This window comes from Pseudophryne corroboree, chromosome 5 (assembly GCF_028390025.1).
Source record: "Pseudophryne corroboree isolate aPseCor3 chromosome 5, aPseCor3.hap2, whole genome shotgun sequence".
In the NCBI taxonomy this organism is placed as follows: Eukaryota; Metazoa; Chordata; class Amphibia; order Anura; family Myobatrachidae; genus Pseudophryne; species Pseudophryne corroboree.
The window spans coordinates 142,850,972-142,867,599 of NC_086448.1; the positions used below are offsets into that span (position 1 = coordinate 142,850,972).

Consider the following 16,628-nt stretch of genomic DNA (forward strand, 5'->3'; position numbering starts at 1 on the left):
TATCCCGAAGTCACAGCTGGTTCCAACGACACGGCTACTGTTCCTGGGTATGATTCTGGATACAGTCCAGAAAAAAGTGTTTCTCCCGGAGGAGAAAGCCAGGGAGTTGTCATCTCTAGTCAGAGACCTCCTGAAACCAAAACAGGTATCAGTGCATCGCTGCACGCGGGTCCTGGGAAAGATGGTGGCTTCTTACGAAGCAATTCCCTTCGGCAGGTTCCATGCCAGAATCTTTCAGTGGGACCTGTTGGACCAGTGGTCCGGATCGCATCTTCAGATGCATCGCTTGATAACCCTGTCTCCAAGAACCAGGGTGTCTCTACTGTGGTGGCTGCAGAGTGCCCATCTTCTAGAGGGCCGCAGGTTCGGCATACAGGACTGGGTCCTGGTGACCACGGATGCCAGCCTTCGAGGCTGGGGGGCAGTCACACAGGGAAGAAACTTCCAAGGACTATGGTCGAGTCAGGAGACTTCCCTTCACATAAATATTCTGGAACTAAGGGCCATCTACAATGCCCTAAGTCAAGCAAAATCCCTGCTCCTACACCAGCCGGTGCTGATCCAGTCAGACAACATCACGGCAGTCGCCCATGTAAATCGACAGGGCGGCACAAGAAGCAGGATGGCGATGGCAGAAGCCACAAGAATCCTCCGATGGGCAGAGAATCATGTACTAGCACTGTCAGCAGTGTTCATTCCGGGAGTGGACAACTGGGAAGCAGACTTCCTCAGCAGACACGACCTCCACCCGGGAGAGTGGGGACTTCATCCAGAAGTCTTCCAGATGCTGGTAAACCGTTGGGAAAAACCACAGGTAGACATGATGGCGTCCCGCCTCAACAAAAAGTTAAAAAGATATTGCGCCAGTTCAAGGGACCCTCAGGCGGTAGCTGTGGACGCTCTAGTGACACCGTGGGTGTACCAGTCGGTTTATGTGTTCCCTCCTCTGCCTCTCATACCAAAGGTATTGAGAATAATAAGAAAGCGAGGAGTAAACACAATTCTCGTGGTTCCGGATTGGCCAAGACGAGCGTGGTACCCGGAACTTCAAGAGATGCTCTCAGAGGACCCGTGGCCTCTACCGCTCAGACAGGACCTGCTACAGCAGTAGCCCTGTCTGTTCCAAGACTTACCGCGGCTGCGTTTGACGGCATGGCGGTTGAACACCGGATCCTAAAGGAAAAGGGTATTCCGGAAGAAGTCATTCCTACGCTTATTAAGGCCAGGAAAGATGTTACGGCAAAGCATTATCACCGCATATGGCGGAAATATGTTGCATGGTGCGAGGCCAAAAAGGCCCCAACAGAGGAATTTCAACTAGGTCGATTTCTGCATTTCCTGCAAGCAGGAGTGAATATGGGCATAAAACTAGGCTCCATTAAAGTACAGATCTCGGCTCTGTCGATTTTCTTTCAAAAATAACTAGCTTCAGTACCTGAAGTTCAGACATTTGTGAAAGGAGTGCTGCATATTCAGCCCCCGTTTGTGCCTCTTGTGGCACCTTGGGATCTCAACGTGGTGTTGAGTTTCTTAAAATCACATTGGTTTGAGCCACTAAAAACCGTGGATCTGAAATATCTCACGTGGAAAGTGGTTATGTTATTGGCCTTGGCTTCAGCCAGGCGAGTGTCAGAATTGGCAGCTTTATCATGTAAAAGCCCTTATCTGATTTTCCATATGGATAGGGCAGAATTGAGGACTCGTCCCCAATTTCTCCCTAAGGTGGTGTCAGCGTTTCACCTGAACCAGCCTATTGTGGTGCCTGCAGCTACTAAGGATTTGGAGGACTCCAAGTTGCTAGACGTTGTCAGGGCCCTGAAAATATATGTTTCCAGGACGGCTGGAGTCAGAAAATCTGACTCGCTGTTTATCCTGTATGCACCCAACAAGCTGGGTGCTCCTGCTTCTAAGCAGTCTATTGCTCGCTGGATTTGTAGTACAATTCAGCTTGCACATTCTGTGGCAGGCCTGCCACAGCCAAAATCTGTAAATGCCCATTCCACAAGGAAGGTGGGCTCATCTTGGGCGGCTGCCCGAGGGGTCTCGGCTTTACAACTTTGCCGAGCAGCTACTTGGTCAGGGGCAAACACGTTTGCAAAATTCTACAAATTTGATACCCTGGCTGAGGAGGACCTGGAGTTCTCTCATTCGGTGCTGCAGAGTCATCCGCACTCTCCCGCCCGTTTGGGAGCTTTGGTATAATCCCCATGGTCCTTACGGAGTTCCCAGCATCCACTAGGACGTCAGAGAAAATAAGAATTTACTCACCGGTAATTCTATTTCTCGTAGTCCGTAGTGGATGCTGGGCGCCCATCCCAAGTGCGGATTGTCTGCAATACTTGTAAATAGTTATTGTTAACTAAAGGGTTATGGTTGAGCCATCTGTTGAGAGGCTCAGTTGTTTTTATACTGTCAAACTGGATATAGTATCACGAGTTGTACGGTGTGATTGGTGTGGCTGGTGTGAGTCTTACCCGGGATTCTAAATCCTTCCTTATTATGTCAGCTCGTCCGGGCACAGTGTCCTAACTGAGGCTTGGAGGAGGGTCATAGTGGGAGGAGCCAGTGCACACCAGGTAGTCATAAATCTTTCTAGAGTGCCCAGCCTCCTTCGGAGCCCGCTATTCCCCATGGTCCTTACGGAGTTCCCAGCATCCACTACGGACTACGAGAAATAGAATTACCGGTGAGTAAATTCTTATTTTAAAAGACAATAACGTACTGTTCCTACCTTCCGGTTCCGGATTCCCTCAGCACTCCTTACTAAGCTAAGCAGACGCTTATCTGGTCAGCACTACGAGGGATAACACCTTCCCGCCCTTTGCTGACCGATAATGTCTGCTTAAGTTACCTAGTGCAGATATGTGAAGAGCGGGCGAGTCCCCAATTGATAAAACCTACTGATTTATCCTATATTAAACACTCTAAAAGGTTAAGAGACTCAGTACGCTATTGGAGTATGTGGTACCGTAAGGGTACGCACTTAGCGTAGCGGACGCTTAGCCGTGGACGAGACGCACGAGCGGCACGTTCGCTCACGGCTTAATGCGTAGAGGCAAGCACGCTATAGGCTGCCGACTACCGTAATGATACGCTACCAGCGTAGCGGACGCTCGAGACCACGAGGAGATCACAAGCGGCGCTGACGCTCACAGAATTAAACCTTAATAACTATACCATAAGTAATGTACTTATACTGTAAACCTTTGTGTAGTGATAAGGTGTAAATGTAACGCAGTGTAACCTTGTTAGTTTAAAAGCTGTATGAGCGTCCGTGACGCTCTGAGAACACTTAGAAATATAATAAACACTCAAATACCGGTCTAAGGTTCTAACACCTTTAAGGGAGAGAATGAACGTCCAATTGCAAAAGAATATACAGTACTATTTATACACTACCAGGCTAACATAAATATCTAACAGAATTACTACACGTTAAAATACAATAGTGGCACAATTACATTTAAGGGGAAAGAGAGAGAGAATGGCTTACAACATTAATAAGAGGTAAAATGGTTGCAGAGAACTTACGCACAAGGGGAAACAATCGCATGCGCCTTCCTGGATATCCAGCTCCCGATTATCAGTGATGAGAACCGTTGAGAAGAGTAGAGTGGAGCTGGCCCAGGTCGGCTTGTCTTTATATACACTTACACACAGTACAGTACAATGGTCCCTACATTCTTATTGTTCATTGGACACAGGAATCCGTCTCCTCATTACAACAAAAGGTCATAGGTTGGTTCATACAGGTGGGCTGTGACTATTTCAAACTGCTCAAGTGGGAGGGAAACTCAGGTTTCCCGCCGCATGGGTAATAAACTGCAAATATAGTAAATGTCCATAAACTTCTTATAGTCATAACTATACGCACAAGCGATTAATCCGTTTCTAACCAACACCGGAATATTGCTAATTATATACCCTTCCGATGGATACTAAACACCACTGTGTAACCCCTGTCTGACCCTTTGTATCAAACAAAGAGGGATCTCTTTGTCTCTGAACATGCTACATTAACTAAACTTTCAGATTCTATCAACGGGACCATAATCTACAAAATACATTATATGACTAAAATATGTAACGATTGAGTCGCCCGCTAGACGCACACAAACTCTACCGTAAATGCGCATACCGTGCGCCTGCGAGTGCACGCGACTGCGAGTATACGCACGCACGGGAGGGCTCATGCACGTGCAGCGGGCACACGCATGAGGTGCATATATGGCAATGTGCAGCGTGATATTTTTCTGACTTTGACAGGGTGCTGTCATACTCCACACATGAACTTGGCCAATCATTAGAGTGAATATACTGTAGACTGCAAAGAACAGGGCCACTTTATAAAGAAGGGGACAGGGGTGTATCAGGACTACCCAAATTAATTGGTAGGAAGGCTAATCTTGGTGTAGTTTCTCTAGAAATAAACTAGCACTCAAGTTCATCCATAGTCCTGCTCCACCAAGTTACTGTCCTGCTAGTAGAGTAATAATGTATAATTTGAGTGCATGGTCTGGAACCAGACCAGAGAGGTTATGGAGCTCTCAGCCAGTGGGTCCCACCCATTATTTCCCCTGTATTCCTGTGGGCCAGTCCAACCCTACCTATATAACTCCATTATTTATAATTTGTGATTAACTATTTTGTTCCTTTGTTAGTGATGTCACAGTGTCTTTGTGAATTTATATTTTTTAGGAATTCTCAGCGCAAGGCTCATATATACGGCTTCTGTTTTGCATTCAGTCAGTCATTCATATATTTTACGTACGCCGCAGCTTACCGATTTGGAGCTTTAATGATTGAATTGGGGAGGATGAACTCAGAGGAAGTATATATGTAAGTACTGGTATTTTTATATAGCTGTCAGTCATAAGCCAGGTTGTGCGGCCCTTAATGTTGTTTCAAAGCAGATGTCATTAGTAGCATTGAGAGCGAGCTATCACAAATCCATCGTCAGGATTAAACTGAGTAGCATCAATCATTTTGCAATACGCAGTTCAAACGGTTTATGGCCAGATGTTGCAGCGCTGGGTGTTGGGTATAGAATAAGGATGCATACAGTACACCCACACAGTGAAAACGAAGAGTCTGCAGGAAAGTGATGTTCAAAGTATACTGCACTAGAGAGTATATCTGCAATTAGGCATAGCTTTATATTGTAAAGTGGCCTGTGTGCACCATAGTACTCTGAGAGCTGCAGAAATGTGTCTTTACTACCTGCAAAACATACTGAACATTGGCTGTAGCAGCACTTTCTGTATAACAAACACTTCCTGTATAACAAACACTTCTTGTATGACAAGTGGATAATAATGATGCAATCCATACAGCATACATCTACAATATTGTCTTGAAAATAACTACAGGTTGAGTATCCCATATCCAAATATTCCGAAATACGGAATATTCCGAAATACGGAGTTTTTTGAGTGAGAGTGAAATAGTGAAACCTTTGTTTTTTGATGGCTCAATGTACACAAACTTTGTTTAATACACAAAGTTATTCAAAATATTGTATTAAATGACCTTTAGGCTGTGTGTATAAGGTGTATATGAAATATAAATGAATTGTGTCAATGTAGACACACTTTGTTTAATACACAAAGTTATAAAAAATATTGTCTAAAATGACCTTCAGGCTGTGTGTATGAGGTGTGTATGAAACATAAATGCATTCTGTGCTTATATTTAGGTCCCATCACCATTATATCTCACTATGGTATGCAATTATTCCAAAATACGGAAAAATCCGATATCCAAAATTCCTCTGGTCCCAAGCATTTTGGATAAGGGATACTCAACCTGTATTTAGTATTTTTAATATCTACTAGTGCAAAACAATAGACTGTATTTCTGTCGTAACAAGAGTTATTTACTGAAAAAATGCAAAAGTGTAAATAAATGAATGTACCCAGCAGCTAATCACACATTTTGTGAATGTAATATACCATATGGAAATGGCATCACATGGAACATAATACCATACTTGCCAACAGTATGTTTCTTCCTCAATCTCAACAAGATTCCAAAAGAGAGATGCAGGTGTAAGCACTTCAGTGATGCCCCGCCCCCATGATGCAGGTCCATGACTAACTGCACCAAGTGTTGGAAATATGTGTGTATACATGTGGTGGTATTGGCAGAGCAGTGTACACCAGTGGCATGCGGTGACGTCAGTGGCAGGTGAGGCACTGCAGCCATAATGTCTGCGAGTCCCGCCGATGTCTCCTACCGCCGCCATGCCAATGCCCCCTACTGCCGCAGCTAATGGGCACCGCCCCTGCCAATGGCCTACAAAATTGCCGCCATCAACCGCCCAACTCCCAGCCAACTTGTAATGAGCAGGCGGGTAATATATTGTCAATTTTGATAAGTTTATGGGAGAGAGATAGGTGGAATATGGGGAGATGGGAGAAAGATGAGAAATATGGAGACAGGAGGAATAGGGGGAGATGAGAGAGATTAGGAGTAGAGGGAGATGGCAGAGAGAGAGAGAGCGAGAGAGAGAGGAGGAATAGGGGGAGACAACGCAGAGGGAGAGAGAGGAATAGGGGGGAGAAGGAAGAGAGAGAATAAATAGGGGCAGAAGGAAGAGAGAGGAGGAATACAGGGAGATGGGAGAGGAGGAATAGAGGAGAAGCCAGAGAGAGGAGACATAGGGGTATACAGGAAAGAGGAGTAGCAAGGAAACAGGAGAGAGAGAGGAATAAAGAGAGACTGGAGAGAGAGAAAGATAGAGATGGAGCAGGCAGGTAGCGTGGGAGTAATAGTGGTGGAGAGCAGGGGCAGGCTGGGAGTAGTACTGGTGGAGAGCAGGGACAGGCTAGGAGTAGTAGTGGGGAGCAGGAGCCAGACTAAGACTAGTTGTGGTGGGGAGCTGGGGGCAGGATAGAAGTAGTAGTGGTGAAAAGCAGGGGCAGGCTGGGAGTAGTAGTGTTGAGCAGGGGCCAGACTATGAGTGGTTGTGGTGGGGAGCAGGGGGAGGGATGGAAGTAGTACTGGAGAATGGGGGAAAGGAATGGTGTAATAGTAGTGCAGAGTAGGGGGCAGGCAGGGAGTAATAGAAGGGGGGTGGAATGGGAGTAGTGGTGGGAAGAAGTGGGCAGTATGGGAGTGGAAGGGACTCGGTGAAGTTAGAATAGGCTGAAAAAGCATCTCACCTCCTCTTAGGCAGCTCCCGGGTCCCAGCCACAATTGCTCCTTCCATGCGTCTAACAGGATGGATGGACAGCCTGAGTAGAAGTTATGGGTTCTGCTACTCCAGTAGCTCGCACCAGTCTGTTCTCTGCATAGTCCAGGGGAGCGTGGACGTGGCCTGCAATCGGGTTGGGTGTGGGAGCAGAGCCACATCCTTTGCAGCAGCTGCACATAGGCCCTCATTCCGAGTTGTTCGCTCGTTATTTTTTTTTGCATAGGTGCAATTAGTCGCAAACTGCGCATGCGCAACGTTCGCAGTGCGCCTGCGCCAAGTAAATTTGATAAAAAGTTTGGTATTTTACTCACGGCTTAACGAAGAAATCTATTCGTTCTGGTGATCGGAGTGTGATTGACAGGAAGTGGGTGTTTCTGGGCGGAAACTGGCCGTTTTATGGGTGTGTGCGAAAAAACGCTGCCGTTTCTGGGAAAAACGCGGGAGTGTCTGAAGAAATGGGGGAGTGTCTTGGTGAATGCTGGGTGTGTTTGTGACGTCAAACCAGGAACGAAACTGACTGAACTGATCGCAGTGGCAGAGTAAGTCTCGAGCTACTCAGAAACCGCTAAGAAATTTCTATTCGCAATTCTGCTAATCTTTCGTTCGCAATTCTGCTATGCTAAAATACACTCCCAGTAGGCGGCGGCTTAGCGTGTGCAAAGCTGCTAAAAGCAGCTAGCGAGCGAACAACTCGGAATGAGGGCCATAGGCTCTTCATGTTTACTTGCCTGGCTGCCACAGTCGTGCCCTCCTTATCACTGGTGATGGCCAAAGTTTGCGTGCTGCAGCCCACTTACATTCCCCTGAGCATGCTGGCGCTGTCTGTCCAAGTTCCCTGTGTGACAGTCAGCGGCGGCGGGCGGCCCTGGGAAGGGGGCATGACTTCCGCTGCAGCCCTGCTCTCCCTGCATATGCCGCAGCTGTAAACTCCAGCGGCGCGGGGGGGTGAGCACTATCGGCAGTCGCTCGCGTAAGCTCGGCAGGGTGGGAGGCTATTGTTCGCGGCAATCAGCCGGGGAAAGGGAGTGGTTTGGGGATGGACAGCCCCAGATAAGAAAATGGGACTAGCCAATTGGAGACTGTTCTGGCGTCCTGTAAGAACAATCCGCCCCTGCTGCCGAGCTCAGCTGCCCTGCCCATCTGCCCTGCCCACTGCACAATCATAATGAGACTCAGTGACAGGGGCGTGCTTTCATATGAGCTGAAAGCATGCCCCTTGTCAAAGAGGCACTTCTATTAGGTGCCGCTTGCAGGGCTTTTTTTTTTTATTGGGCTTTTACTACCCAATGCTTGGCCCCACCTCCCGCTTCCAGCATTTTTAACATTGATATACGTAGAGTGGGGCCTCCGAAACACGTTAAACATTTTTTTTGCAAAGTAAAAATGATTTACATAATATAAAGGCTAAAGCACATACTTATGACAACTAATATCTGCTCACCAGCCAGGGAATGTTCTCAAGGTGCCGGTAGCGGTGCAGTTTGCTGGAACAGTGGTACATGGAAAGGTATGTCACTGTACGTCCCTGGAGGAAACATGTTAGAGTATGCACTGTTGCGCTCACCTATTCTAACATCATGCACAGGGGGTGGGGCTATGATGACATCATTAGCCACCTACTCCCTCACCTCATTCCATCCATTTCTGTAGGGGAATCTCCCTATGCATTGGTGAGTCTCCTGGATATTCCACATATGACTATGCGACACTGTACAGTACCTAATGGTGTTATCACAAGGGCATGAGTAACATGGCAAGGATGGCATGATGGTGAGACACTGTTTGTAGCCAGTGCTACATTGGCAAAGTGCAGTTCTTGTTAATTAAACACTTTCATATTTTCTCGTACTAAGAATTAGTCTGACGTAGGTAACGTGGAAGCAGGGCCGGCGCCACCATTAGGCAGCTTTAGGCAGCTGCCTATGGGCGGCGGCCACTGGAGGGCGGCACTACACACTGGCAATGAGTGGCTGCTGTCTTATACAGTGACTCTAGCCTCAGCTCAGTCAGCCAAGCTCCACCTTTTTTTAAAAAGACGAGGAGCAGTCATGGATGTCATCGCCGCCAAGCTGCCACTGGGTCTGTGAAATGTGAGTGAAAAAGTCAGGTGAAAGCATTGCGAACACTGACTCTATCCTCTTTCTGCCATCCTGCCGCGGCCGCCCACCTCCGCGATAGCACTTGGCTGTCTCGGCATATTGCCGCCCCGCGCTTTGACTGCAACTGCTCCCGAATGTGCATCACCCCACGATTGGGCTCCTGGCCTCCCATATATAACCCCTCCGGCCCTCCGTTATTGTGCTCCCGCACGGCGCATCAATATGCCACCACCCCCCCGCGATTGAGCTCCCGGTCTCCCGCATGCCGCTTCTAGTCACACGCATCTTGAAAATCCGCTCTCTTCTCTCTCTCCCCCCCGTGACTCTGCTCCCGCTGCCTGTTAGGCTGTTACCCGCACCCGCAATATCTTGTAACTCTCCACTCCCCCCCCCCGCAACTCTGCTCCCCCCGCTGCTTGTTACCCGCAACCACTGGGCTCCTAATCTTGAAAACCACACTCATCTCTCCCCCCACCCCGCGACTCTGCTCCTGCTTACCTGCACCCACTGGCTCCTTCATCTCATAACCCGCACCCCCCCCCCCCCCCCGCTACTCTGCTCCCCCCGCTGCTTGTTACCCGCACCCACTGGGCTCCTAATCTTGTAAGCCACACTCATCTCCCCCCCCCCCACCCCCACCCGCGACTCTGCTCCTGCCTACCTGCACCCACTGGCTCCTTCATCTCATAACCCGCACTCCCCCCATCCCGCGACTCTGCTCCCGCTGCCTGTTGCGCTGTAGTAAGTTTAGCAGCCTGCAGCTCCATGTCTTCAGGGAAGAAGGGACAGAGGAAAGTGTGCAGTCTCTCTCTGTCCTGTGCATGGGTCATTACAGCCTGTCTTTCCCATCAACAAAGCAAGAGACAGGCTGTATTTTTTTTTTGTTCTCCAGTCACCAATTCAATTTGAATATTAGGCTCTGGTTTTATATATATATATATATATATATATATATATATATATAATTATATATACACATACATACATACATATACACACACACACACACATATATACAGTGCTCGAAGTGGTCCGGTATACTCCGCTATGGCATACCGGCACTTCTTCGAGCACTGAGGGCGGTATGTACTAGGCGACGCTACTTTTACAAATCTGCCGTGGAGCGGCCATGCTGGGAGTTCGGGGGGGGGGAATGATCCAGTTACCCAGCTGCCCAGCTGTGGCACAATGTACGTCCCGTGTACTCGGGGTGGCGGGGGCGATCTGACTGTACCAGAGCTGGGCGCCTGTATCTGGGTGCAGAGTGAAGCCGTGCTTGTAATACGCCGGACACTGCCCAGCTACCTCTACACTGCTGCCCCTGCCTGGGTGAGAGTAGCATAAGGGCTCCTGGCAGGGTGCTGCTGATTTTATGTAGTGTGTGTCATTTACTGTGCATCTTTCTGTGTCATATTTTATATTGTGTGTGTCACTGCATAGGTTACTTTGTGTGGGTGTCACTGTATAGGCTACTGTATAGGTTACTGTGTGTGTCACTGCATAGGTTACTGTGTGTGTGTCACTATAGGCTACTGTATAGGTTACTGTGTGTGTCACTGTATAGGTTACTCTGTGTGCTATAATGTGAATTTTGGCTCATACCATGTGCTATAATGTGAATTTCGGCTCATTCTGTGTGCTATAATGTGAATTTTGGCTCATACTGTGTGCTATAATGTGAATTTCGGCTCATACCGTGTGCTATAATATGAATTTCGGCTCATTCAGTGTGCTATAATATGAATTTCGGCTCATTCAGTGTGCTATAATGTGAAAGGGTCACCAGTACTAGATAGTATAATGGGTCCTACTATTGTGGTACATAATGTGTATAAGGGGTATATGGTGTGGTAAACTACACTGAAGGACACGCCCCCTTTTGAGTGGCCACGTCCCCTTTCTGGAGCACACGCGCGCTAAATTACAACCTTCACTTTTCCATACCCCCACTTCAAAATTTCCACTTTGACCACTGTGTGTATATGAGTATACATACTGTGTAGATAGATAGACAGACAGACAGACAGACAGACAGACAGACAGATAGATAGATAGATAGATAGATAGATAGATAGATATTACGTGTGTCTAGTTTTTTATATATATATATATATACTCATCTACACTGTAGCTGGGAGCAGGGCCGGATTATAAGAAGGGCAACAGGGGTGGTAGTGGTGGGGGAGGGGGGGTTATGGCTGAAGTTTTGCCTAGGGTGCCAAAAAACCTTGCACCGGCCCTGCGTGGAAGAATGATACTACAGGGTATATACTAGAGATGAGCGCCGGAAATTTTTTCGGGTTTTGTGTTTTGGTTTTGGGTTCGGTTCCGCGGCCGTGTTTTGGGTTCGACCGCGTTTTGGCAAAACCTCACCGAATTTTTTTTGTCGGATTCGGGTGTGTTTTGGATTCGGGTGTTTTTTTCCAAAAAACCTAAAAAACAGCTTAAATCATAGAATTTGGCGGTCATTTTGATCCCAAAGTATTATTAACCTCAAAAACCATAATTTCCACTCATTTTCAGTCTATTCTGAATACCTCACACCTCACAATATTATTTTTAGTCCTAAAATTTGCACCGAGGTCGCTGTGTGAGTAAGATAAGCGACCCAAGTGGCCGACACAAACACCGGGCCCATCTAGGAGTGGCACTGCAGTGTCACGCAGGATGTCCCTTCCAAAAAACCCTCCCCAAACAGCACATGACGCAAAGAAAAAAAGAGGCGCAATGAGGTAGCTGTGTGAGTAAGATAAGCGACCCTAGTGGCCGACACAAACACCGGGCCCATCTAGGAGTGGCACTGCAGTGTCACGCAGGATGTCCCTTCCAAAAAACTCTCCCCAAACAGCACATGACGCAAAGAAAAAGAAAAGAAAAAAGAGGTGCAAGATGGAATTGTCCTTGGGCCCTCCCACCCACCCTTATGTTGTATAAACAGGACATGCACACTTTAACCAACCCATCATTTCAGTGACAGGGTCTGCCACACGACTGTGACTGATATGACGGGTTGGTTTGGACCCCCACCAAAAAAGAAGCAATTAATCTCTCCTTGCACAAACTGGCTCTACAGAGGCAAGATGTCCACCTCATCATCATCCTCCGATATATCACCGTGTACATCCCCCTCCTCACAGATTATCAATTCGTCCCCACTGGAATCCACCATCTCAGCTCCCTGTGTACTTTGTGGAGGCAATTGCTGCTGGTCAATGTCTCCACGGAGGAATTGATTATAATTAATTTTAATGAACATCATCTTCTCCACATTTTCTGGATTTAACCTCGTACGCCGATTGCTGACAAGGTGAGCGGCGGCACTAAACACTCTTTCGGAGTACACACTTGTGGGAGGGCAACTTAGGTAGAATAAAGCCAGTTTGTGCAAGGGCCTCCAAATTGCCTCTTTTTCCTGCCAGTATAAGTACGGACTGTGTGACGTGCCTACTTGGATGCGGTCACTCATATAATCCTCCACCATTCTTTCAATGGGGAGAGAATCATATGCAGTGACAGTAGACGACATGTCCGTAATCGTTGTCAGGTCCTTCAGTCCGGACCAGATGTCAGCATCAGCAGTCGCTCCAGACTGCCCTGCATCACCGCCAGCGGGTGGGCTCGGAATTCTGAGCCTTTTCCTCGCACCCCCAGTTGCGGGAGAATGTGAAGGAGGAGATGTTGTTGACAGGTCGCGTTCCGCTTGACTTGACAATTTACTCACCAGCAGGTGTTTGAACCCCAGCAGACTTGTGTCTGCCGGAAAGAGAGATCCAAGGTAGGCTTTAAATCTAGGATCGAGCACGGTGGCCAAAATGTAGTGCTCTGATTTCAACAGATTGACCACCCATGAATCCTTGCTAAGCGAATTAAGGGCTCCATCCACAAGTCCCACATGCCTAGCGGAATCGCTCCGTGTTAGCTCCTCCTTCAATGTCTCCAGCTTCTTCTGCAAAAGCCTGATGAGGGGAATGACCTGACTCAGGCTGGCAGTGTCTGAACTGACTTCACGTGTGGCAAGTTCAAAGGGCATCAGAACCTTGCACAACGTTGAAATCATTCTCCACTGCGCTTGAGACAGGTGCATCCCACCTCCTATATCGTGCTCAATTGTATAGGCTTGAATGGCCTTTTGCTGCTCCTCCAACCTCTGAAGCATATACAGGGTTGAATTCCACCTCGTTACCACTTCTTGCTTCAGATGATGGCAGGGCAGGTTCAGTAGTTTTTGGTGGTGCTCCAGTTTTCTGTACGTGGTGCCTGTACGCCGAAAGTGTCCCGCAATTCTTCTGGCCACCGACAGCATCTCTTGCACGCCCCTGTCGTTTTTTAAAAAATTCTGCACCACCAAATTCAAGGTATGTGCAAAACATGGGACGTGCTGGAATTGGCCCAGATTTAATGCACACACAATATTGCTGGCGTTGTCCGATGCCACAAATCCACAGGAGAGTCCAATTGGGGTAAGCCATTCCGCGATGATCTTCCTCAGTTGCCGTAAGAGGTTTTCAGCTGTGTGCGTATTCTGGAAACCGGTGATACAAAGCGTAGCCTGCCTAGGAAAGAGTTGGCGTTTGCGAGATGCTGCTACTGGTGCCGCCGCTGCTGTTCTTGCGGCGGGAGTCCATACATCTACCCAGTGGGCTGTCACAGTCATATAGTCCTGACCCTGCCCTGCTCCACTTGTCCACATGTCCGTGGTTAAGTGGACATTGGGTACAGCTGCATTTTTTAGGACACTGGTGACTCTTTTTCTGAGGTCTGTGTACATTTTCGGTATCGCCTGCCTAGAGAAATGGAACCTAGATGGTATTTGGTACCGGGGACACAGTACCTCCAACAAGTCTCTAGTTGGCTCTGCAGTAATGATGGATACCGGAACCACGTTTCTCACCACCCAGGATGTCAAGGCCTCAGTTATCCGCTTTGCAGTAGGATGACTGCTGTGATATTTCATCTTCCTCGCAAAGGACTGTTGGACAGTCAATTGCTTGGTGGAAGTAGTAAAAGTGGTCTTACGACTTCCCCTCTGGGATGACCATCGACTCCCAGCAGCAACAACAGCAGCGCCAGCAGCAGTAGGCGTTACACGCAAGGATGCATCGGAGGAATCCCAGGCAGGAGAGGAATCGTCAGAATTGCCAGTGACATGGCCTGCAGGACTATTGGCATTCCTGGGGAAGGAGGAAATTGACACTGAGGGAGTTGGTGGGGTGGTTTGCGTGAGCTTGGTTACAAGAGGAAGGGATTTACTGGTCAGTGGACTGCTTCCGCTGTCGGCCCAAGTTTTTGAACTTGTCACTGACTTATTATGAATGCGCTGCAGGTGACGTATAAGGGAGGATGTTCCGAGGTGGTTAACGTCCTTACCCCTACTTATTACAGCTTGACAAAGGGAACACACGGCTTGACACCTGTTGTCCGCATTTCTGGTGAAATACTTCCACACCGAAGAGCTGATTTTTTTGGTATTTTCACCAGGCATGTCAACGGCCATATTCCTACCACGGACAACAGGTGTCTCCCCGGGTGCCTGACTTAAACAAACCACCTCACCATCAGAATCCTCCTGGTCAATTTCCTCCCCAGCGCCAGCAACACCCATATCCTCCTCATCCTGGTGTACTTCAACACTGACATCTTCAATCTGACTATCAGGAACTGGACTGCGGGTGCTCCTTCCATCACTTGCAGGGGGCGTGCAAATGGTGGAAGGCGCATGCTCTTCACGTCCAGTGTTGGGAAGGTCAGGCATCGCAACCGACACAATTGGAGTCGGACTCTCCTTGTGGATTTGGGATTTCGAAGAACGCACAGTTCTTTGCGGTGCTACTGCTTTTGCCAGCTTTAGTCTTTTCATTTTTCTAGCGAGAGGCTGAGTGCTTCCATCCTCATGTGAAGCTGAACCACTAGCCATGAACATAGGCCAGGGCCTCAGCCGTTCCTTGCCACTCCGTGTGGTAAATGGCATATTGGCAAGTTTACGCTTCTCCTCCGACAATTTTATTTTAGGTTTTGGAGTCCTTTTTTTACTGATATTTGGTGTTTTGGATTTGACATGCTCTGTACTATGACATTGGGCATCGGCCTTGGCAGACGACGTTGCTGGCATTTCATCGTCTCGGCCATGACTAGTGGCAGCAGCTTCAGCACGAGGTGGAAGTGGATCTTGATCTTTCCCTAATTTTGGAACCTCAACATTTTTGTTCTCCATATTTTAATAGGCACAACTAAAAGGCACCTCAGGTAAACAATGGAGATGGATGGATTGGATACTAGTATACAATTATGGACGGGCTGCCGAGTGCCGACACAGAGGTAGCCACAGCCGTGAACTACCGCACTGTACTGTGTCTGCTGCTAATATAGACTGGTTGATAAAGAGATAGTATACTCGTAACTAGTATGTATGTATAAAGAAAGAAAAAAAAACCACGGTTAGGTGGTATATACAATTATGGACGGGCTGCCGAGTGCCGACACAGAGGTAGCCACAGCCGTGAACTACCGCACTGTACTGTGTCTGCTGCTAATATAGACTGGTTGATAAAGAGATAGTATACTCGTAACTAGTATGTATGTATAAAGAAAGAAAAAAAACCACGGTTAGGTGGTATATACAATTATGGACGGGCTGCCGAGTGCCGACACAGAGGTAGCCACAGCCGTGAACTACCGCACTGTACTGTGTCTGCTGCTAATATAGACTGGTTGATAAAGAGATAGTATACTCGTAACTAGTATGTATGTATAAAGAAAGAAAGAAAAAACCACGGTTAGGTGGTATATACAATTATGGACGGGCTGCCGAGTGCCGACACAGAGGTAGCCACAGCCGTGAACTACCGCACTGTACTGTGTCTGCTGCTAATATAGACTGGTTGATAAAGAGATAGTATACTCGTAACTAGTATGACTATAAAGAAAGAAAAAAAAACCACGGTTAGGTGGTATATACAATTATGGACGGGCTGCCGAGTGCCGACACAGAGGTAGCCACAGCCGTGAACTACCACACTGTACTGTGTCTGCTGCTAATATATAGACTGGTTGATAAAGAGATAGTATACTCGTAACTAGTATGTATGTATAAAGAAAGAAAAAAAAACCACGGTTAGGTGGTATATACAATTATGGACGGGCTGCCGAGTGCCGACACAGAGGTAGCCACAGCCGTGAACTACCGCACTGTACTGTGTCTGCTGCTAATATAGACTGGTTGATAAAGAGATAGTATACTCGTAACTAGTATGTATGTATAAAGAAAGAAAAAAAAACCACGGTTAGGTGGTATATACAATTATGGACGGGCTGCCGAGTGCCGACACAGAGGTAGC

General features: G+C 47.7%; 1 protein-coding gene across 4 annotated transcripts in view; it reads left to right on the top strand.

The window, feature by feature from the left end:
* LOC134927386 (ATP-binding cassette sub-family B member 5-like) overlaps positions 1-16,628 on the top strand; it is a 328,704-nt gene that overhangs the window by 265,028 nt on the left and 47,048 nt on the right. For all 4 annotated transcript variants that reach the window (XM_063921756.1, XM_063921758.1, XM_063921759.1 and 1 more), the window contains one exon: positions 4,699-4,839. In XM_063921756.1, the coding sequence (XP_063777826.1) occupies positions 4,699-4,839 (141 nt within the window). The remainder of the gene's footprint in view (positions 1-4,698; positions 4,840-16,628) is intronic.